The sequence below is a fragment of the Acinonyx jubatus genome, chromosome B4 (assembly GCF_027475565.1).
Source record: "Acinonyx jubatus isolate Ajub_Pintada_27869175 chromosome B4, VMU_Ajub_asm_v1.0, whole genome shotgun sequence".
Classification (NCBI taxonomy): domain Eukaryota; kingdom Metazoa; phylum Chordata; class Mammalia; order Carnivora; family Felidae; genus Acinonyx; species Acinonyx jubatus.
This window is the reverse complement of record NC_069387.1, coordinates 36,887,758-36,909,582: the sequence shown is the minus strand read 5'-3', so window position 1 is coordinate 36,909,582 and position 21,825 is coordinate 36,887,758. Positions and strand designations below refer to the sequence as shown.

At 51.8% G+C, this 21,825-nt stretch overlaps 1 protein-coding gene across 6 annotated transcripts in view; it reads left to right on the top strand.

Annotated features, from left to right (window-relative positions):
- Positions 1-21,825, top strand: part of IQSEC3 (IQ motif and Sec7 domain ArfGEF 3) — a 104,892-nt gene that overhangs the window by 78,378 nt on the left and 4,689 nt on the right. For all 6 annotated transcript variants that reach the window (XR_008300049.1, XR_008300050.1, XR_008300048.1 and 3 more), the window contains exons 6-12: positions 7,870-7,992; positions 8,449-8,615; positions 13,726-13,865; positions 15,004-15,129; positions 17,093-17,192; positions 17,369-17,530; positions 20,368-20,460. Coding sequence is in view for 3 of the 6 variants with exons in the window: in XM_027074017.2 (XP_026929818.2) it covers positions 7,870-7,992; positions 8,449-8,615; positions 13,726-13,865; positions 15,004-15,129; positions 17,093-17,192; positions 17,369-17,530; positions 20,368-20,460 (911 nt within the window). In the remaining 3 variants the exon portion in view is untranslated. The remainder of the gene's footprint in view (positions 1-7,869; positions 7,993-8,448; positions 8,616-13,725; positions 13,866-15,003; positions 15,130-17,092; positions 17,193-17,368; positions 17,531-20,367; positions 20,461-21,825) is intronic.

Sequence of the window (21,825 nt, the reverse complement as noted above, 5' to 3'; positions counted from 1 at the left end):
ATTCATTCACCCAGCTGGTCTCTCACTCACGCATTCATTCATCCTGGGAACAGTTACTGAATTCGTATGTGCGCCAGACATGCAGAGGGGAAAAGAATTGCCTGTGCCGGAAAGAGCACAGAGCCGAGTGGGAAGACAGGCAGGTAAATGTTATGACAGAGGAGACATCTGCACTGGTGGACAGACGCCTGTCTGAGATAGCATGGAGGTCGAGGGGGACTCCTAGAGAGACGGATCGCTCAACAGGGACCTCCAGGTAGGGGTTGGGTGGCAAGAAGAAAGAACACTGTGTGCAAAACCATGCAGGCTTGAGAGCCAGACTGCAGGAGGGGAGGCGGTACGTGAAAGGGGCAGAAGCTGAGTGGCTAACAGGGCCTTGCTTGCTCGGCTGAGAAACTTGGGCTTCATGCTAGGGATGTGGAAAGCCCTTGAAAAATATAAACAAAGGAGTGAGTGGCAGGACCAAATGGGTGTCCTGGAAGGATTGTTCTGGAACATGACTTGGAGGCAGGGAGGCCAGTTAGGGAGGCTACTGCAGTCACAGTCGTGGGGAGAAATTCGAGGAAGGAGGAGACCCTTAGCCTGGGCAGTGGCCACAGGAGGGAGGAGTCCTCGGAGCCTGGAGGCATGGTGAGGCAGGTGATGGGCTGGAGGAGAGCAGAGGCAGCCAGATCGCAGGAAACAGCCTCCTGAGCTGCTAAGGATTTGGAACAGTCTTTGCATGTGAATATATTTGTGCTCTCAGGCTCTCTAGGGTAATTTGTGAAATTATACCAAATAAACATGCATGTATTATTCAGTTTGGGAGGGGAGATGCTGGGTTTGGGGACATTTCATCTGAAGAATTCCTCAAATCAGACAGTGTCAAGTATTTACTGAGAACATGTTAAAATATTAAATAGCAGCTGAAAGGTGAAATACGGGCAGCCTGACTTCCCTGCAAGAGATGCCAGCACAACCTGTGGTCTTGTGAGTGTTGCCCCCGTGACTGCCATTCAGACCAGAGTGCCCAGAGGAATTCAGCAACCGAGGCACTCAGAAGTGTGTTGGTCAACTTCCAGCCAAATGCAGAGTCTATGGTTTACGTGTGCCCTCTGGACTCAGCAACGTTGTCTTTTATAAACAATACAGATCAACCAAAAAGAATTAACTGGTTGGTGACTAATAATAAAATTAAAAAGGTGAATGCATCACAAGAGAGAAACACTTAAGAGCTGTTGAAGGGGACAATCAGAGCCAGTGAATTGGGTAAGGCCACCTAGAGAGAGGTTGTTAAGAGCAGGAAGGGAGGAGTGCCTGGGTGGCTCAGATGGTTACCAGTTTGGCTCAGGTCATGATGTCACAGTTCGTGAGTTCGAGCCCTGCATCATGCTCTCTGCTGTGTGGAGTCTGCTTGGGATTCTAACCTCTCTCCCTCTCCCTCTCTCTCCCTCTCTCTCTCTCTCTGCCCCTCCCGTGTGTCTCTCCCTCTCAAAATAAATAAATAAACTTTTAAAAAGTCGTTTAAGAAAAAGAGGGGAAAAGGAGCCTGGTGTCTAGTCCTAAGGTAGAGGTGCAGCAGAAGGAGGCCCTTCGTGAAGGAGGTGCACCTTCAGGGAGGAAAGAGTCAACCTAGGGGAGGGTGGTGTGAGGGAAGCAAGAGAGAGGAGTGTTTCAAGAAGGGAATGATTAGCCATGTCGGTGCTGCCCAGAGGCTGCTGGGATGAAAAGTTGGTGCCATTGGACTTGCAACATGTCGGCCGGCGTGGCCTTGATAAGCAAAGTTTCCGTGGAATGCTGGAGGTAGATGCTTGGCTGGAGTGGATTGAAAGGTGAATGGGATTGAGGACGTGGAGACAGCAGGCATAGGGACCACCTAGCAGTTTGGCTCCAAAGAACAGTAGAGGCAAGGGGTAGTGACTCGAGGCAAAGAAGGGTCCAGGCAGGGTTATAATTTGTAAAATAGGAAAGACAAGACTTTGGGTGCTAAGGACGATGGTTTAGTGGATACTAAATTGGTACTACAGGAAAGAGCATCTCAGACATAACGTGTCCAAATCTGCAGTCTCGGTCTCTCCTTCAGCATAGGTGTCCATCCCATCATGGACTCGGCATAAAAAATAGCACCACCAGGCCCTCAGGTGCTCAAGCCAGGGCTTGGACACTCACCATTGACTCCTCTTTTCCTCACCTCCCACCTTCCCTCCATTGCCCGCTCCCATCAGTTCTTCCTCTAGGATGTATCTCAGATCGCCCATCCACTTGGTCTCCACCTTAGCCTAGGCTCCATCAGCCCTAACTTGGGCCTTGGCAGTAGCATCCTAACAGGGCCCCTGCTTCATTCTTGTTCCCTGCCGTCCCTTTTCCACTCATTCTCCCCCAATAGCCAGAGAAATCTTCATAAAACAAACTGGCTCGTATCACTCCTCTGATCATATCCTATTGTCTCCCGTTGTATTCAGGCTAAACTCCGAAATCCTCTTGTGACTCACATAGCTCTGTCTGGTCAAACCCCTGCCTGCCTCTCTAGCCCCACAGCCTGCCACTCTCCATTGTCCCCTTTACTCTGCATTGCAGACTCATTGACCTTTCTAGGTCCTTGGAAGTTCTTTCCTACCACAGGGCCTTGGCATATGCTTTCCCCCCTCTGCCTGAAAGCTCCCCCACCCCTCCCTTTCCCTTGGTCAGCTCCTCATCATTCAGCTCAATGTCATGTCCGTAAAGGGGCCTTTCCAAAATATGAAATACATCTTTTGTCCTCTCACGGAAGCCTGTCCTTTGCCTACATAGGATTTGCCACAATTACAATGAAATGATTATTTTTGACTCTGTGTATAATGTTTCTCTCTCACCAGGATAGGGTCTGTGTTTGTGTTGTTTGCCACTTACACCAGGTCCCAAGCACAGCGTCTTGCATACAGGAGGAAATGCATGTTTGTTGGAAAGAAGGAAGGAAGGAAGGAAGGAAGGAAGGAAGGAAGGAAGGAAGAGAGGGAGGGAGGGAGGGAGGGAGGGGAGAAAGAAAAAAGTCACCACCAGGGGCCAGAGAAAGCACCAGAGAGGGGAAGGGGGAAGAAAGGGGGTTGGGGATTGCTTTCTGCTGTGGCTTCTGGGTGCCCAGGCCAGCTCTGAAACTGAGGGATGGCCCCACAGCTTCTGTGCTGACTGCCGATAGTGAAGTGACTCCCAGCACGTGACTGTGACCATGATGGTGCCCAGTTGTCCCTCCCCTTGGCCCCCCACTGGCTCCAGCCAGGCATCAGGGTAAGACAGCTGCTCCCAGGGCATTAACACTAGATGGGGAAGGAGGCAGGCTTGCCTGGCCCAGGAGATGCCAGCAAGGCATGTGATGTGTGCAGCTCCCCCTGCAGGGGCAGCTCTTTTGTGAGCTGGTTTCTTCACATGGAATACAAAATAACAGGATAATGGTTAATATCACACAGGATGGAGAGAGAAGATGAAGTCAGGGTGCACTTAGTGACAATCCTCAGTAACATGAGCACAGAGGGCGCTTCCCCCGCTAGTGTTGGACCCCCGTTGAAGTGGAGACGGCCCCCTGGGGGAAGAGGCCTCACAAGAGCAGGAAGCCTGGCGCAAGCCCCTTTGTGGTCTCAGTTTCGCCTTCTGCAAAATGGGGAGATTATACACCAGAAAAGACCACCCAGAAACATGTGATGTTTTTCACCTTAAAGATGATCAAAGAGGGACTGATGTCCTTGGCTGTCCTGGGTGGAGGCCACAGGGTGGATTTGGAAAACTGTCAAACAGTCTGCTCCCCACCACAATTCCAGGGTGGCAAAGAAGGATGGGGAAGAGGAGATTTTACGTACTGGTAGACACAACAAAATAAGAGAAGCCGTGGGCGGGAGGGTGGGGGGGGGGAGCCTGGATGGCTCAGTCGATTGAGCACCTGACTTAGGCTCAGGTCATGATCTCAAGGTCTGTGGGTTGGAGCCCCGTGTCAGGCTCTGTGCTGGCAGCTCAGAGCCTGGAGCCTGCTTCCGATTCTGTGTCTCCCTCTCTCTCTGCCCCTCCGCCACTCGCACTCTGTCTCTCTCTGTCTCAAAAATAAAATAAACATTAAAAAAATAATAATAAGAGAAGCCGTGGGAAAGAGTGAGAGAAGAGGAGCGGGGAATGGGTCACGGTGCAGCCTGGGCTTGTACCTCGGGAGAGAAAAGAGAATCAGGCTGAGTGGAGGAGCAAAAGAGTTGTGGATGATTGCAGGATGGCAGAGGCCCCTGAGGTGAGGGGCTGCCGGGACAGGCCTGTCAGGAGAGAGCATAGCCTCAGCCCAGACCACAGGCCCCACCAGGAAGGTATACAGTGGTTTGCTGGGAGGAGGGAGAGAAGCAGTCGGTCATCGGTCATTGCCAGCTCTATTCCAAAGCCAGCCAGAAATGGCGCTGTGGCCACTCTGCTCTGCTTCTGGGCCCTTCTCAGAGAGCGGGAGCAGTCCTGAGAGGTCACCTGGCCCAAAGCCCAACTCTACAGAGAGGAAGGCATTTGTTTCCTTGGAGACAGTAGTGCCCTGCCGTCACTCAACACAACTCCTTCCCTCCTTTCTGCGGGTTTTGCAGAACACATTCAGATTTGTTCCCCAGGATCTGAGAGCCCCAGGACACTGCCCACATTGAACACTGATGCCCCAAGCTGGCAACTGCAGGGAGTAAGGCAGGAATACATGTGTGTGTCCACGTGTGTGTGGAGGGGGCGCGGCATCCGTCTCCACCTTTTTCCTCCCTGACCGCTCTGCAGAAGCAGCCTCTGAGAGCCTGCCAGGGACGCACGAGTGCCCCTGAGCTGCTGCCCTGGTGGCCTGTGAGTTGCTGGACTCACTTTGCAAAGGCTCCACCTGGGCTGGACCCGCCTCCTTCCCTTGCACTCAGCTCAGCTACTGGCTTTCAGTTCTTAAGAATCGCCTGGAGAGCTGGTCAAGAATGCGGATTCCCAGGCTCCGCCTCTACATATTCGAGTGGGTAGATCTGGGGTGGGGCTCAGGGAGCTGCATTTTAACAAGCCACTTCGCAACTCTCACACGGGGTCTTTGAGGATGTGGGGTGTAGACTCTCAGCCCCACGGCCCAGGCATCCTCCCATGAAGTCCTTCCCGCCCCCGTGGCCAGTGACTGATTTACTCAGCACTCCCCAGTCTGTGCACTGGCGTTTCCACCTGGCTGAGTCTCAGGCTCTGGGCTCATTACTGGAGCTTTTAGCCGCAGCCCCGAGCGAGCCAGCGAGCGAACGCGCGTGCGGGCTGCGTGTCACCTGAGCGAAGGCCTGGAAATTAGGCCATCGTGCTTGGCCGAGCAGATCCTACTTTCTCCCAGCTGCCCCTCTGCCTCCTTTGACGGCCCCCACCGCGGTGCCCAGGCTTCAGGCGGTCACGCCCTTGGAGCACTGGGGCAGGCGGCACAGGACAGAGACTCTGAGGGATATGGAGGCCAGGTAGGGGTGCGGTGGACAGGCTGATGGAGCGAGTCCTGGGCAGCAGCTGGACGCCAGGCTGGGAGGCCAGGGGCCAGCCTGGGGCCCACTGCCCTCCCCCTGGGCCTTGACGAGTTAGGCGGGGGCCAGGATGAGCGGGTGGGGCCCCTCTGCTCCATGCTCAGCAACACCCACCCCTGTCCAGTCTGTGGTACTGTCCTCCACACCCATCTCCTGTCCTTTCCCGCCTCTCCTCTCTCTGTCTCTGTCTCTCCCCTCGTCTCTGTTTGTCTCTTGTTCTCTGTCTCCGTCTCCCCCATTTTGTGGGTCTTTCTCTCTCCTCTTTGCCTCCTTGCCTCTCCTTTTCTGTCTCTCTTGCCTTCTCTCTCTGTCCCTGTTCTCTTGGTCTTTCTGACCTGACTCTGTATCCTCTGTGTCTCTCACTGCCTCTACGTCTGTCTCCTCCCTCCCTATCCTTGCTTCCCCGGCTCTAGCTCCGGTCCCCTTGCTGCAGGACCACACTGGTTCACCTCCTCTGACAGCCTCGCTGTCTGGGTCGGTCATGCACGATTCATAACTCCTGGCTGTGCTGGGCTAGGGAATACATGGGTGTGGGCCCCATGATGCTGCTCCTGAGGTTCACTTGCCAGCCTGGGAATGCTCAGGGAGGACGACAAGAACTGCTGAGAAATCAGAGTGGCCTCTCCCCAGGCTGGACCCGGGGGCTGCTACCACCAGTTTCCATCTCAAACACCCAGACACTGACATTGCCACTTGTCATACTTGGGCCACATTCTTGCCTTGGCCTCCCCAGTGCCACCCTCTCTCTCACTATCCAGGCAGATAAGTCTGAGAGGAGGCTGGGCTTGACTATGAGGAGGATGGGCTCCCAGCCTGAAGATGGCCATCTCCCCTGTGGGAGCCAAGAGGGAGCTCCTAGCCTCCCCTTTCTAGAAGTCTCAGTGATGCTCTCTCCTCTCTGTTCCCCCCTGAAAGGGGCCACCAGGCCCCTGACCACTGTTGTGTGGCTGTCTCCCATTGCTTCCTTCTAAAAACTGACACCAGAGCCAGGGTTGAGTCAGGATCTCTGAGTCTCCTAGGTGGTGGGCCTTGCACAGGCGCTGGCATCACAGAGGAAGTGGGTCCTGCTTAGGGCTCATCCCTCTGCTCACACGGTCACTGGGCAAATGTTCCCTGAATCCCCCGGTATGCTGGGCACCAAGCCACACACTGGGCTCGAGCCCAGAGCTTGCCTCGCCTTTTTGGGCAGGAAGGCAGGCAGCGACCAGGCCGTGACCCTGTGGCGGTGGTGGCTGGGGCTGTGGAAGCAGAGGGGCTGCTGACCCCAGCAGGCATTGTGGTGCTGGGTATGAAACGACCGGGAAAGAGGAGGCTGGACCACAGCACGGGTGCAGAAAGGGGGGAAGTCGGCTCTGGGAGCCTGGTGGCACATGGGAGCGTCTGCAGTTCTCAGGCACATCAGGGCTGCTGCTTGGCCAGACCTGGATCCCTGCCCGCTGCTCATGGCCCTGGGGACAGGCCACCAAAGGAGGGCAAGGCAGCAGGAGGACAGGAGAGGCCCTGGGAGGAATGACACTGCCTCGTAGGGGTGACTGGAACCACATCCCCACCTCCATCTCCCCAGGCACTGCAGGGAGACATTCAGATGCAAACTCTCCAGGGCTAGATAGAGGTGGCATTTCAGAGGTAGAAGGGCCCTTGGGGAGCAGGACTCTGACCTCTTTCCTCCTCAGAAAAAGAAACCAAGGCCCTAAAAGATGAGTCTTCACCAAAAGACACAAAAAATTCAGTGGTAAGCCCAGGCTCAGAACCCGGCCGTGTTTGTCACACTGTTCCCCTCCCACATTAGGCTGATTTGTCATTTACTCTTCAGAGGCCACAGCTTCCCTGAGAGCTCAGGGCTCCTTGGCTGCAAGGGAGCTTAGGATGAGCTCACTCCTTTCCCATCTGGCCTGAGGCAGACCCCGAGGGGTGGTACAGGAGGAAGGGTCCGTCACCCGGTAGCCCAAATGGGCACAAGAAACTAGGCTCCTAACAGGACAGGAGCAGATAAGTAAATTGCACTTACTCCTATTTCAAACCTTTGCCTGACTCTGAGACCCTCTGAGGTTGAGAGGAGACGAGCTGGGAGCTAGAGGTGGAAGATCAGCCTCCTTCTGGCTGTGTGGCTCTGGATAGCCCCCCTGGCCTCTCTGGGTCTCAGGCTCTTAGCTATGGAGACAGCAGTCAGCCATCTGCCTCCCAGGGCTCTTGTGCTGGAGGAAAGATGGTGTAAGGGAGGGTCCTCTTAGGTTACCAGAGGGAGAATCCTGGCCACCAGGGTGGGCGGTCCAGTGGGAGAGGGGGCTACACTTTGCACCCTACTCCTCAGCTGCCTCTAGCTGAGAGAGGATTAGGGGCTGACCTCTCTCCTCAAGAACCCCCCCTCCCAACCTGCCCTCAGCTGTGTGGTGGACGAGATGGACTTCTCCAGCATGGAGCTGGACGAGGCCCTGCGGAAGTTCCAGGCCCACATCCGCGTGCAGGGGGAAGCCCAGAAGGTAGAGCGACTCATAGAGGCCTTCAGGTAGGACCCCCATCCCCGCTTCCCTCACACAGCCCTCAAAACACACGCCTGGGATGTGGGGCACCAGAGATGCTGGGGGGTCCGTCTGGGGCTGGGAGAAGCCCTCCTGGTGGGGCGGGAAGAGTGGGGGGCTGGCTGCAGAGGAGGGAAGGAAAGAAAAGGGACAGGAGTCCTTGAGCTCTCTAGGCTTAGAGCAGCGCCGGGGCCCTCCAGGTAGACAGGGTGCATCCCACCCATCCCCATGGACCAGCAAGTCTTTGGTGAGCATCTGGGTGCGGTGACGGGCTCCATGGCTGTGTGACACCGGGCTCTGTCCCCTCAGTGGGGAAGAGGGCCAGGCTACAGGGACCCGATGCCCTCAGAGAAGTGGCATCTGTCCCCCCCATGGCCCCCCACTTCTGGAGCCCAGGGAAGGGGGAGAAGGGCCTCAGCACCCCGCTTGTGTCCCCACTGCAGCCAGCGCTACTGCATGTGCAACCCCGAGGTGGTGCAGCAGTTCCACAACCCCGACACCATCTTCATCCTCGCCTTTGCCATCATCCTCCTCAACACCGACATGTACAGCCCCAACATCAAGCCCGACCGGAAGATGATGCTAGAGGACTTTATCCGAAACCTGAGAGGTAAGGAGGACGGGGAGGAGGGCCGAGGCCGCTGCTCAGGCTCCGTTCTATTCCACGTGAATTCTGTGTCTGAGCTGACTGTAGATTGTCACCCTAGCAGCCAGGGGCACTGGACACTGCTCTGTGGTCCCAGTCACACACAGCCATCTGGGAAAGTTGCTTGCATGCCAGGCATTGGGGGAGTTTCCAGGAGTCATGGCCACTGCCCTACATCAACTGGCAAGGGCCCCTGGGCAGTGCCCCTTGCCCTCCATGGAGCGTCCTCCATTGGTTGACTTCTAGGCCCCGGCCATACAGCTGGCACCTATGTGTGCCAGCCCTTCCCACCGCACGACAGACGGAGGCTTTTAGGTCTTGGGTCCATGGACATCAGCCTTGCATATAATTTCATGGCACCCAGCAGCCAAGTCCTTCTCTAAATGACATAGTGCACCACCTAGCAGGGATCAGAGCTAAACTGGCAGGATGTGATGTGTGCTCAACTCACTGGCTTTTTTTCTTCTTTAGCACTTAAGGAATCGAAGCTATACATGCACATCATTTAATAAAGTCAAATCATTCTACACGGCTTGCTACAAAAAAAATTAGTCCCTGCCCCTGTCGCCACTCTTCTGCCACTCTCAACGTTCTTTTTGCCATTTATCGTATTTCTTCTATATCGCGAAACCACGTGCTTCTTCTTCCTTTTTTTTTTTTTTGTTCTTATTCCTTTTTTTAAATTGCTATGAAAGCAAACTGTAAGGTGTACAAATCTGAAAGCATGATGAAGTTTATGTTCATATGCATGTGTGATCACAGCCGGCTCTCGTTCCAGATCATTCCCCTGGCCCCAGAACATCCTCTCATGTCCCGGCCCAGTCAGTGCCCCTGTCAGAATGCCAAGGCTCCTGACCTTCCGTCCCCATTGACTAGTTGTGTAGCTCTTGAATTTCATATAGATGGGATGAAATAGTATCTATACTTTGCTTTCTTTTATACACTGCTACTTGTTCATTTTTAAAAATGTTAAGCATTATCTATTAATTTATATCTTAATCCATTCAGGTTGCTATAACAAAATACTACTGGCTGGGTAGCTTATAAACAGACATGTGTTTCTCACAGTTCTGGAGGCCAGGAAGCCCGAGATGAAGGTTCTGGCAGATTTGGTGTCTGGTGAGAGCCCGCTTCCTGGTTCCGGCTGGGGCTTTCTCACAGTGCACTCGCCTGGTGGAAGGGGTGGGCTCTGTGAGGTCCTTTTTACATGGCACTGACCCCATTCACGGGGATTCCACCTTTATAACTTGGTTTCTAAAGGCCCCACCTCCTAATACTATCAGTTTTGGGAGCTAGGATTTCAGCATATGAAAGGGGGATGGGAAACACAGACATTCAGACCATAGCAATTTCATAAAACATGAGCATTAGCCCTCTTTGATCCATCTTCCCCAACCCACCCCCACTAAAACTACCCTGAATCCCCATGATCTTCTTACAGCTGTAGCATTCTTTTTGTGATGTCAGTGTTTATGGTATTAAGACTAGGTAAACACAGTTCAAAGCTGAGTCTTGAAGTATAGCATGATTACAAACCCTTTCTATTTCTCCTTTCCATGGAGTGAATACTTGTGTTCTTTTCCCATTTGCTCAACTCTCTACATACCTGCCACTAATTTATCTCCAAACTCCCCAACCTAAGTGTCAAGTTCCTCTCTGCACGTGGAACACGGAGAGGTATTCTTCTTGGGGTCTCTCTCCCAAGAGCCTCTAGTCTCTGCTCCTATCTGGACAGGTGGCTGGGCCAGCTGCATGCAGTCACCTAGGATTCCCTCCACCATCATCCGGGCACCTCCTTTGTCTTGTTCCTGTGTTTGGTTCCTGTATCCTAGATTTCATAGCTGGCTCATTTTTAGTTTTCTTCCATACGAAAAGTACATTGGCCGCAAATTTTTGAGAACTTGTGTGTCTGGATATTTGTTTTCTACCTTCACTCTTGATTGGGAGTTTGGCTGGGCATAGAATTCCAGATTGGAAACACTGAACTCAAAATTTTGAGGGCATTGCTCCATTGTCTTTTAATGGACAGTGCTACTCTGCCATTCCAATTCCTCACCTTTTGCATATTATTTCTCTCTCTCTCTCTCTCTCTCTCTGAAAATGTACAGGCTCTTCTCTTTCTCCTTTGTCTTCTAAATTTTCCTGATGTTTCGCCTCATTATGGTTCTTTTTTAAATTGAAGTATAATTGATGTCCTATTAGTTTCAGGTGTACGTCATAGTGATTTGATATTTTTATACATTGGGAAATGGTCCCCATGATAAGTCTGGTTACCATCTGTCACCATACAAAGTTATTACGGTATTATTGACTGTATTTCCTGTGCTGTACATTATATCCCCATGACTCAATTTATTTTATAATTGGAAGCTTGTACCTCTTAATCCCCTTCATTTATTTTGCCCACCCCCAACCTGCCTCCCCTCCGGCAACCAACAGTTTGTTCTCTGTATTTATGAGTCTGTTTCTATTTTGTTTTGTCCATTTGTTTTGCATTTAGATTCCACATATAAGTGAAATCATACTGTGTTTTTCTTTCTGAGTTGTTTCACTTAGCATAGTACCCTCTAGCTCCATCCATGTTGTTGTAAATGGCAAGATTTCATTCTCTTTTATGACTAATATTTCATTATACACACACACACACACACTTCTTTATCCATCATCTCTCAATAGACACATAGGTTTCTTCCATCTCTTGGCTGTTATAAGTAATGCTACAGTGAACATGGGGGTGCAGATATCATCTTCTCTGTACTGTCTTTCTGGAACTCATGTTATTCAGATGTTAGATCTCCTGGTTTGATGTTCTAATTTTTATGGTTTTCTATTTTCCATATTCGTTCTTCTGGTTGGACTTTCTTGAAGATGTCCCTTGGCTTTATCTTGCGAGTTTCCTACAAATTTTTTCATTTCTGCTGTCATATTTTTCATTTTTAATAACTCTTTTCTTCTGTAAGTATTCCCCTTTTATAACATTTTAGTCTTGTTTTGTAGATGCAACTATCTTCTCATATATTTCTGATGGTATCTGTTTGTTTTGGTTACTCTCTACTTGCCTCTATTTCTTCTGGCTTCCTTTTTCTGTTTTTCCCGTACTTCTTTCTCTCTTGTGTTATAGACTTTCCATATATACTTGATGAAACTTGATTGTTCTCAAATATTTAAGAGTGAGCTAAAAGGCTGATTAAAAACTCTGTGAGTATGGGTGGGGGGTTCTGAGTGGTGGACTTTTTTATACGGTGATTAAATTGAGCTGTTTCATTGGGACACCCTTACTGCAGTATCTTCAGATTTTTCTCTTGTGCTGGTTGATTCCCCAGAAGAGAAATGTCTGATCTGTTGACCAGAGGGTATGAGTCTGGCTGCCAATATTCTAAGATCTTTCGGATAAGAAGGATTGAGAGGGTCTTTTAATACATAGACATCAACTCCATGCTCCAGTTTTCAGCACAGACTCCCACCTTGGACTGGGCTTGGGTGCCCCCACCCCAGAGTTCCTGGTTCACCTCTTCCAGAGGACTGACCTTCAGTCTGCTGCTGAAGCAGAGGAAGGGACAGGGAGATCTAAATCCTTTTTAGACTGATTATCAACCTATTTTCCTGTTTCCAGCCTGACCTCACCTCCACTAAAAGTGGGATTCCTGTTGCCACCCATTCCAGAGCCCTTTGGTGGTTCTGTGGTGTGCTGAATAGCTTGTAACTTCTCGGCCGGCTTCAATTTCCACTTTCTCAGGATTGCTCATGCATCCACTTTCCAGGTCATATGGTGCCCTTGTTTCTTCCCCCATTCTCTTTCTCTTTGTGTGTATATGCCTCTTTAAAAAATTCCCTTTGACCAGAATATTCAGAAGGAGCAAAGGTGTGCAACCTGCCGTTTCGGCTGGGAGCCTCTGTGTGTTCAGTCCTGGTCCCTGCTCTTTCTTGCCCCCAGGCTGATGTCTTTTAGGCCCTCAGGGGTGCTGCATGGGCTAATTTGCCTGACTTGAAGAACCAAGATCAGATGTGGAAGAAATGGGATTGATACAAAGAGTTGCTCATAGAAGGTATAATGTCCTCTCACTAGGTAGGAAATCTCCTTTGAGGACACTTGCCAAAGTTGCTTTATTTTGAATGTTTCTGTCTTATAAGAGAAGCATATAGTCATTAAAAAAAGATTTAGGAAAGGTAGAATGAAGAAATTTTTTATGGCTTCTCTTTCTACCTCCCAAAGAATTTGTTTCCAATTCAGTATTTTTTGTTCCTGGAGTTTTATTACTATGAAGTAGGAGATGGGAGTAGAGTGTCCTTACCTGCATTGCTACAGGGGGCTGTCCGGCTCCTCTTCACCTAACATGTAACCACCACCACCTCCCCACGCTCCCAGTGAGGGAAGAATCTTGTCACACATTCTTAGTTAACAACTAATCAGGGGTGAAGATTAGGTGTGAGAGGGAGGAGATCCAAGAGAGAATAAGACAGAACATCAGCTGGGCACCTGGGTGGTTCAGTCAGTTAAGCATGCGACTCTTGGTTTTGGCTCAGGTCATGGTCTCACCGTTCATGAGTTCAAGCCCCATGTTGGGGTCTGCGCTGTCAGTGTAGAGCCTGCTTGAGATTCTCTCTTTCTCAAAATAGATTTTTTTTAAAAAAAACTTAAAAAAAAAGACAATATCAGCCTTCAAGTTGTTCTCATGGGGGACAGGGAGTGGGGTGGGGGTAGACAAATACACAGAGCACAAGAAGAACTACAGAAGTGAGGCCCTGAGTGGGAACATGGAGGCTGTATTTGAGGATGAGGAAAGACACCAGGGAGGTGAGAGTGGATGTTCTGGTTATGGAACAGCAGGAGATGAGACTACAAATGTGTGTTGGGACCATATTGTAGTAGTTCTGGTGCCTGGCTAAGGAGTCTGTCCTTAATTCAGTGGGGCTGGGAAGCCAGTCACTGAAGGTTTTGCAACAGGGACAGGGCAAAATCAAGGCCACCCCTGTGGAACATCAGCCTGGTGGGGGCTTCCCCTCTCTGGCTGCAGGCCTCTGACACATCCGTCCTCTGCCTCCCTTGCCTCCCCTTCCCTGGCCATGTTGGTAGGTGTGGATGACGGTGCCGACATCCCCAGGGAGCTGGTGGTGGGCATCTATGAAAGGATACAGCAGAAGGAGCTCAAGTCCAATGAGGACCACGTCACGTATGTCACCAAGGTGGAGAAGTCCATTGTGGGCATGAAGACGGTAAGTGCCCACCACAGAACAGCACTCACCCCGTGGGAGCCACTTCCTCTCCCATGGCTGCCAGGCGCCCCCCATCCCGCACCTGCCTTTGTCTCAAGACCAGCTGACATCTCCTCCCAATCCCCTCCTTCCCTTTCAGGAACACTTTTCCATTATTTGCTCACTTCATAGTAATTGTGTCCTTACTCTGTGCCATACACTGCACCCTCCATTTTCCCTTACCTCACTTCCTCAGTGCTACCAGCTATGGCAGCAGAGAGGCTGAGGTGAGATGTTGGGAAAGGCTTCCCAGTGGTCTAGGGTTGAAGCATCTGGATGGCCAGATGGGGAGACTTAGGATGGGATGGATACTGGGCTTTCCTGGATGGTCCTACTGAATAGAAGACAGGAAAGAAGCTGAAGTAGGCTCTAGACTGTGGTAAGCCACTGGTGTGCCCCTTAGTTGTGACCTGTGTTGCAGGCAATATGGTCCATGTTGGCAATGATTCTCTGTAGTTTACTACTCATATGTCAGCAGAGACTCTTCATGCCATAAACTGAAAGCATGTAGAGTGGGTTCTGGTATTTGTCTCCAGTTTCTCCTCCCTAAATTGCTGACCTAAGAAGCAGTCTGAGGATGTCGTCTGAGCTCTACACTGAGCTCCTCTCTGCAGGGATGGCCCTTTTCCACCCAGAGCCTTTCTTGCCGAGGCCTGCAGTAGATTGTTTTACACGCGGCAGATTTGAGGTATCCGTGCCTCTTGCACACTTGCATTTGGGTGCAGTTCCCTCCCTCTTGCACACTTGCATTTGGGTGTGCAGTAGAGAAAGGGACAAAGGGCCACCTTGCAGGCTGCAGCCTGGGTCATGGGGGTTGACAGCAACCAGATTTGACCAATCTGGAAGCTCTTTTCAATTTCCATTCCCCGTGCCTTCATCTCACTTACTCCAGCGTGATGAACGCTTCTCCCCAAGCCTTGCTCCCCAAGAAGCATGACAAGGGAAGAGCCCCGGTGAGGAGAGAGGACGTTTAGGGTCAAGTTCAGGCCTTGCAGTAGAAACCTTGGCCTCCATCTGCTTTCCCGGAAAGTGGGTGCTATGGGGTGGGGAGGACTGTGAGCTCTAGGGCTCCTCCCCTAAGTTCCTGCCTCCACCAAAGGTGCTGTCGGTGCCCCACCGCCGCCTGGTCTGCTGCAGCCGGCTCTTTGAGGTGACAGATGTCAACAAGCTGCAGAAGCAGGCTGCGCATCAGAGGGAGGTGTTCCTCTTCAACGACCTGCTGGTGGTGAGTACACGGGCCAGGCCGGGGCCACCTGCTGCCCAGCTCAGCCTTAGCCCTGACCCCAGAGAGGGGCGGGGAGGGCCTCAGAGACTTCACTCAGAATGCCACAGTTAGGGGCTGATTCTTCTTGCACGACACTGTCCCATCATGGGGGGTGAGGTTGCTTAGCCACATAGGGCTGCTTTGTAAGTTATGAAGCTGAGGCTCAGAGAGGTCAAGTGATTTGTTTATGGTTCCACAGTCATGGTGGGAATGAACCAGATCACAGATCATGAGCCTCTCCCATAGTACAAGAAACCTGGGGCGGGACAGGACAGGGATGTGCTTCTCGTCCCACAGCCAGTGGGGGATGGTGGGCCTGAGCGGGGCCTGCTCTGCCTGGGGCCCAGGGGATGCGTGCATGTGTGTGTATGTGCACGCGTGTGCGTGCATGTCTGTGGTGTACTCATTCTTTGTTCTCTGGAATAGGTATCCATTCCACAATATTTAATGAGGGTCAACTATGTACCAGGCATTTTTGTAAGTGCTGGGAAACAGCGGTGAACACGATCGGGTCTCTGTCTTTCCCTCGTCTCCCACATCCTCTCTATCCATGAGTCATGGTGGCACTATCTCTAAAATTATCCCACATCTAACCATCCACCCCTGAGCTCCACCTTGCACAGAGCAACAGAGTGATCCTTCCAGAGTACAAATCGGGCCTCATATCTACCATGGTTCCCATGCCAGGCAAAGGAAGCCCGCACCCCCCACTTGGAGGCCTCCTGGATCTCTGACCTCCCCTCCCCGCCCTCCACTCCACTGCTTGCCTGCGCTGGCACCTTGGTCTCGAGAGCTGAGTCCCAAGGGCCAGGCTCCTTCCATCTCAGACCTTTGTTCTTGCCACCACATTGCCAGACTTTGCCCAGCCACCTCCCTGTCTTCATTCAGGTCTCAATTCAAACATCACTTCCTCCCAGAGGCCCTCCCTGTGCACCTCGAAAGGTAGCCTGCCCAGTCACCTTCTATTCCTTCCCTATTTCATTCTCTTCAAAACACTTGTCAGTTTCTGGAATTACCTTATTTATTCCTTCGCTTTGGTTTTCTTCTGCTTATTATGCTTTATGGATCAATCCATTGGTTTACCCCCTGACCGGTCTTGCTCCGCAGCTCTGTTAGGCACTCTGGGGGCACGGCTCTCTCTGGCTTCTGTGCTCCTGTGCCTCCAGGGCCCAGCTGGGAGAAGGTGCTGAAGAAGTGTTTAAGTACTGAGCAACTGGCTAAGTTTCCATTTTAGTTGGGGAGGGAGAGAGGAAATAATGAAGGAAACAAATAAACCAGATAGTATCAAATTGGGGAAAAGGTGGTGTGAAGACAATGAAACCCAATGACGGGATAGGGAGGAAGGAGGGGCTGGGGTTAGGGCCAATGTGGTTTGGTTTGTTTTTGTTTGTTCCATGGGCTGTTCAAGGAGATCTCTAAGCAGGCGGCATCTGAGTTCAGATCTAAGTAATGAGAGCAATCCATCCATGCAGAGAGCCGCAGGGAGAGGTGCGGAATGGGGATAGCATGTGCAAAGGGCCTGCAGCAGGACCAAGCTGGCCCTATTCAGGCCACGGAAAGGATGACAGCAGGGTTTGAACATGAAGCCAGAGTGAGGCAGGGACCAGATGGGGAGAGGCGGGCAATGTGCACTTCTAAGTGCAGTGGGAACAGCCACTGAGGGGTTTTATGCAATACAAGAAACCCCATATTGTGATACGGTATGTGTATTTATATACCTGTTATATGTGTGTGTGTGTGTGTGTGTGTGTGTATGTATGCGTGGATGTCAACGTGTGAATGTTCCCTAAGTATATAAGCGTGCACGTGTGTTCATGTTTCTTTTTGTGTGTGTGCTCACCTGTGTCCCTGTGTGCTCGTGGGCCTGCGTGTGCACACATGTGTGTACACGCTCAGTGCATGTCTCTCTCCCTCTCTTGAACAGATTCTCAAACTTTGCCCGAAGAAGAAGAGCTCCTCCACATACACGTTCTGCAAGTCAGTGGGCCTGCTGGGCATGGGGTTCCACCTCTTTGAGAATGAATGTGAGTCTCCCTCGTCCCCGGAGATGTGGCCAAGGGTATTGGGGAGAAGTTGGAGGCTACAGGGAGGGGGAAGGGGGCAAGCACCCCAAAAGCCCCGTCCAACTCTCCACACTGGGCCGGCTCCCACCTCACTCACTGCTGCTCACGGCCATGGGGGCCTGGGGTCTGCTTTCCAGATTACTCTCATGGCATCACCCTGGTGACCCCGCTTTTGGGCTCTGAGAAGAAGCAGGTGCTGCATTTCTGTGCCCTGGGCTCGGACGAGATGCAGAAGTTTGTGGAGGACCTGAAGGAATCCATCGCTGAGGTGACAGAGCTGGAGCAGATCCGGATAGAGTGTAAGGATGCGGTGGCCGCGTGGGCGGGCGGGTGGGCTCAGGGTCAGCGGGGAACACAGGCTGCTTGCGGCACAAGTCTGACTCCTCGCCCCACTGTGGAGCGAGTGTGGGGTGAGCCAAGGACGCTCCTGCCATCCCGAGGCCACCCCGGCCCCACTGCACCATCACAGTTAAAGCGAGGTGCACATGCTCCGGTGGGGCTGTGGGGGTGCCCCTTGGAACAGGGGACTCTGTGGTGTTTGGAAAACACATTCAAGCCAGCCGACCAAGGCAAGGAGGCAAACCCAAAAGGCCTGGGGACCCAGGCGCTTCTCTTCCCACCGAACTGCCTTGTACAGCCCCTCCCCCTGGATCCAGTCACATTCACGCATTACATCTGGTTGTGTCATTTTCCTTAATCTCTTTTAATCTAGAATCATAGTCCCCCCGACTTTGTTTTTTCATGCGATGGTCTTTTTGAAGAGTCCAGCCTGGTTTTCTGACTATCCCTCACCTAGGAGTTGTCTTTTTTTTCCCCTAAGGAATGCCTTGATTCTTGATTGTTCCAATTCAGGCATTGTAGAAACTATGTGGGGTCTTTGTAGGTCCGGGTGGTTTGCCAGTTACTTTGTGGTTTAGGAAAAGAGCGGCAGTGGCCTGCAAGCTGTGCCCACTTGCAAGCTTTTGCTGCTTAAGCATAGATCGCCTTTATCGGGAAGTTTAGTAAGAATGGATTCAGAAACGAAACCGGAAAGTACAGACAGACTTCAGGTCTGCCTTATACGGTCACTCTGTTGGGAAGTGGTTCTAAATTAATATAAACCCATTAAGCAATAGGAAAGGCAGTGGGAGTTTTGGGAGCAAGGGACCAACATGACAGGGCAGTGCTTTTTAATCAGCGTTTTTGGAACACCTACTACGTGCCAGGCAGTTTGCCTACAGCATTCACAGTGAGGTTGCAAGGTAGGTGCTTGTCCGCAGTTCACAGACGAGACCCAGGGCCACTGAGGGATGTGTTTAAGGGCGTGCGTATTAGAAGTGGAGAAGGTGGCGCTTGCGTTTGAGTCTGATTCTGAGGCTCGTGTACTTTCTCCTCTGAGAACGACAGAAGACGTTCCGTGTATAATATCGTCAGGAAACTGTTAAATCCAGTTGAAACAAAAACCCACCAGACCAGACCGTACAACTCGGTAACTGCTTGGGTGGTAGGGGTGTACATTCCCTTGTCTGCGCTCTGGGGGCAACCGCGAGCTCAGCAGGATAACAGACAGACTCTTCAACGGCTGGACTGGATGCTCAGAGACGCCACCTTGGCTGTTGATCTTGAACATGCTCAAGGACACACCCTCAAATGTCACTTCTGTCACTGTCAAAATGTTACAGATGGCTCTGCACAGCCCTGGGGAGGCACAGCCTACCAATGGGCCCCATGCTTGCTGGAAGAGATCCCTTTTCCCCCATCAGCCCGGGAGCGGCATCCCTGTCCCTTCCAAAGTACAAAGGAGTAGACATTGCCAGAAGCAGTATATCAAGAGTGAATATCATCTCCTGCTGTCTAGAGGGCAGGGGAGCAGAGAGAGAGCCTCACGTCTGGCTGGAAGTAACAGCTGAGAAAAGATGAAGTACTGGTGAGGGAGGCAGGGAGGGAAGGAAGTAGAAAAGAAAGTGAAAACAGTAACAGCTACCATGCGTTACATGCCCGGCACTGGGCTGAATGCCAGACCTATTATATTGTTTAATCCCTGCCATGATTTTCCGTGAGGCAGGTAGGATTGTCCTCATTTTACGAATAAGGAGAGTCTAACAGAGCTTAAGGAAGCTGTCCAAGTTCACACAGTCGGTGACAAAGCAAGATTCGCACCAAGGTCCTCAGACTCTGTGCTTATAATTACGATGCTAATTTCTCCAAAGCCAAGACAGCCCTTTTCCAGGGAGGGACGACCCCCCCATTCAGGAGAAGTATCAAGTATTGACTGGTGGTGTACTTCAAGCAGTCAGGACAAACTGTTCTGGTTTGGAGTGTGCCGTCCAGTGTCCCTGGCTTCCTGACAACTAGAGAGACAGAAAATGGGACCCAGGAGAGCGGCCTTAATCAAAGGAACTTGAGTTATGTCTCCTGGAAAAGAGACACTGAAGGAGTGATTTAATAATCGTCAAACCTCTGAGGATGGTAATTGGCACTTCTCTAACACCGCCGAGAGAACGAGAAGGAACAGGTTGACAGTCTAGGGAGAGGAGTCAAGGTTGTGGACAAGACAGATGCCCTGGCCACACAGACTGCACCGCACCGACACCCTCGGTAGGGAATCTCCTCCCTGGGAGAGCTCTGGAAACCCTGAGGAAGGTCTGTCCCTCTGGGCACAAGGTGGGCAGGCTGGCTGTCACCAGCCATCACCGAGGTCCGCTGGTCCAAGTAATTTGTTTCTGCTATAATAAAAGCTAATATTTATTGAGCACCTGCCTCCAGCCAGGCCTCGTTCTCAAGGGCTTTGATGTATTTCCTCACGTAATCCTCTTAACAGCACTTTGAAGTGGGCACCGATGTCCCCTCCGGTAAGGCATGGAGAGGTTAAGTAAATTGTCCAAAGCCACACAGCTAGGAAGCCCCAGAAGCAGGATTCAGACCCAAGCAGCCCACCGCCCTCTCTTTTGCCTCTGACATTCAAGCAGCTAATAGCTTCCCCCCACACAGAGATGGAGAAACCAAGGCTCTAGCTGTGAAGTGGGGTGCCAGACTCAGGCCACACTTTGTAGCGTGTCAGGGAGCCCCCTTCTTCTTGTTCTCTCCTCATTCCTCTTCCACCTCACTGTGCTTGAGGCTGGGTTCCTCTCTGTTCACGGGCCTCTCTGTCCTGCAGGGGAGCTGGAGAAGCAGCAGGGAGCAAAGACGCTGTCCTTCAAGTCCAGCGGGGCACAGGTGGACCCACAGACCAAGCACGGGTCGCCTACAGGTGAGCCCTGGTTCTGCTCCGTTGTCCCAGGCCTCAGGCCTACGATGGCCCTGGGCCTGCACGGGGGCCACCCTCTGCCCCCAGCCTGGGGTTCCTGGGGAATTGGGGTGAGGAAAGTACTCGTTCCCATGGCCATTTCTTTCTGCTAGGAGCTCCAGGCTTAATCTCATGGGCCTTAGTGGTGCGAGTGAGAAGGAAGGCGTGAGAGGAATGTGTCGATTTACATGCTGTCCTGAGGCCCAGGGTCCCTGTGAAAAACAACCATTCTCCCTGGAGGAGTCAGGCCAAGACAGCCCTAACCCCAGTCGGGGAGCCTCCTACCCACCCCCTCCCACCCCACACCGAGGCTGTCTGGGGACTCCGGTTCACTGGAGGGGGTGACAGGTGTAGTAAAGAGAAGCAGCATGAGCCCGGTAAGGAGAGTGGCCAGGAGGGTCTGGAAATCTTGATCTGCTCGTCCAGTCCTTTCCCTAAGGAGCCACGAGTGCGTTCCTATCCCAGGCCAGAGTCAGCCCGCCCCCAAACCCAGATAAACCTCCAAACCTAACTTCCCAAATGGTTTCTTCAAATTGACTTATGCACTCCAGATGCATCAAGCCAGCCTCAGATTTTTTTTTTTTGACCACTTTTGGCCACGTTTTCTAGACCTGCTTTATTTCTTCCATGGACATCTTCCTACTTTCTACCTCTTGCCCCTCACCTTTACCCCCACCCACAGGGGGCATGGGAAGAGTTACCTCCACCCCCACTCTGCAGTCCCAAATAAAAATTAGAGGGCGAAATGGCGTGAGAATTAACTCCCATCCCAACAAACCCCCAGCAAACCATCAGAACTGTTCACTAATTAATTAATTCAGCCATTTATTCTTTCACTTAACCAACATTTATTGGGTGCCTGCTGTGTGTCCCCTGCTAAGCACTAGAAGACCAGGGTTCCAGCAAGACATTAGCTTGAGCTGAGACACTCCGGTGGGTTTCAGGCTGGTCCCCAACCCTCAGTTACAGCCATGACACCGTGATGCCGGGACAGACAGCATCACAGCACCGGTCACTCAGCTAGGAGATGAGATTCATTTTCCAGACAAGACCTGGGGCTGTTTTAGCTGCATGGAGATTCTCACTCTGATATCATCTTCTGTGTATGGGTTTGACCTGCCATCATGCAGTCATAATTCTCCACCCTGCCTGATTTTTCAGCCAGCCCCTTCATGTCTGTAAGGTCACAGTATACGAGTCGCTGCTTGTTTGCACAGCTGTTGAAACTCCAGAGCCAAACCTCAGTTGTGATTAAGCACTTGACACCCCACCCCACTCTGCATCCCAGCATGCCTCTTCTGGAAGCTGCACCCCCCAATCAGACCAGGA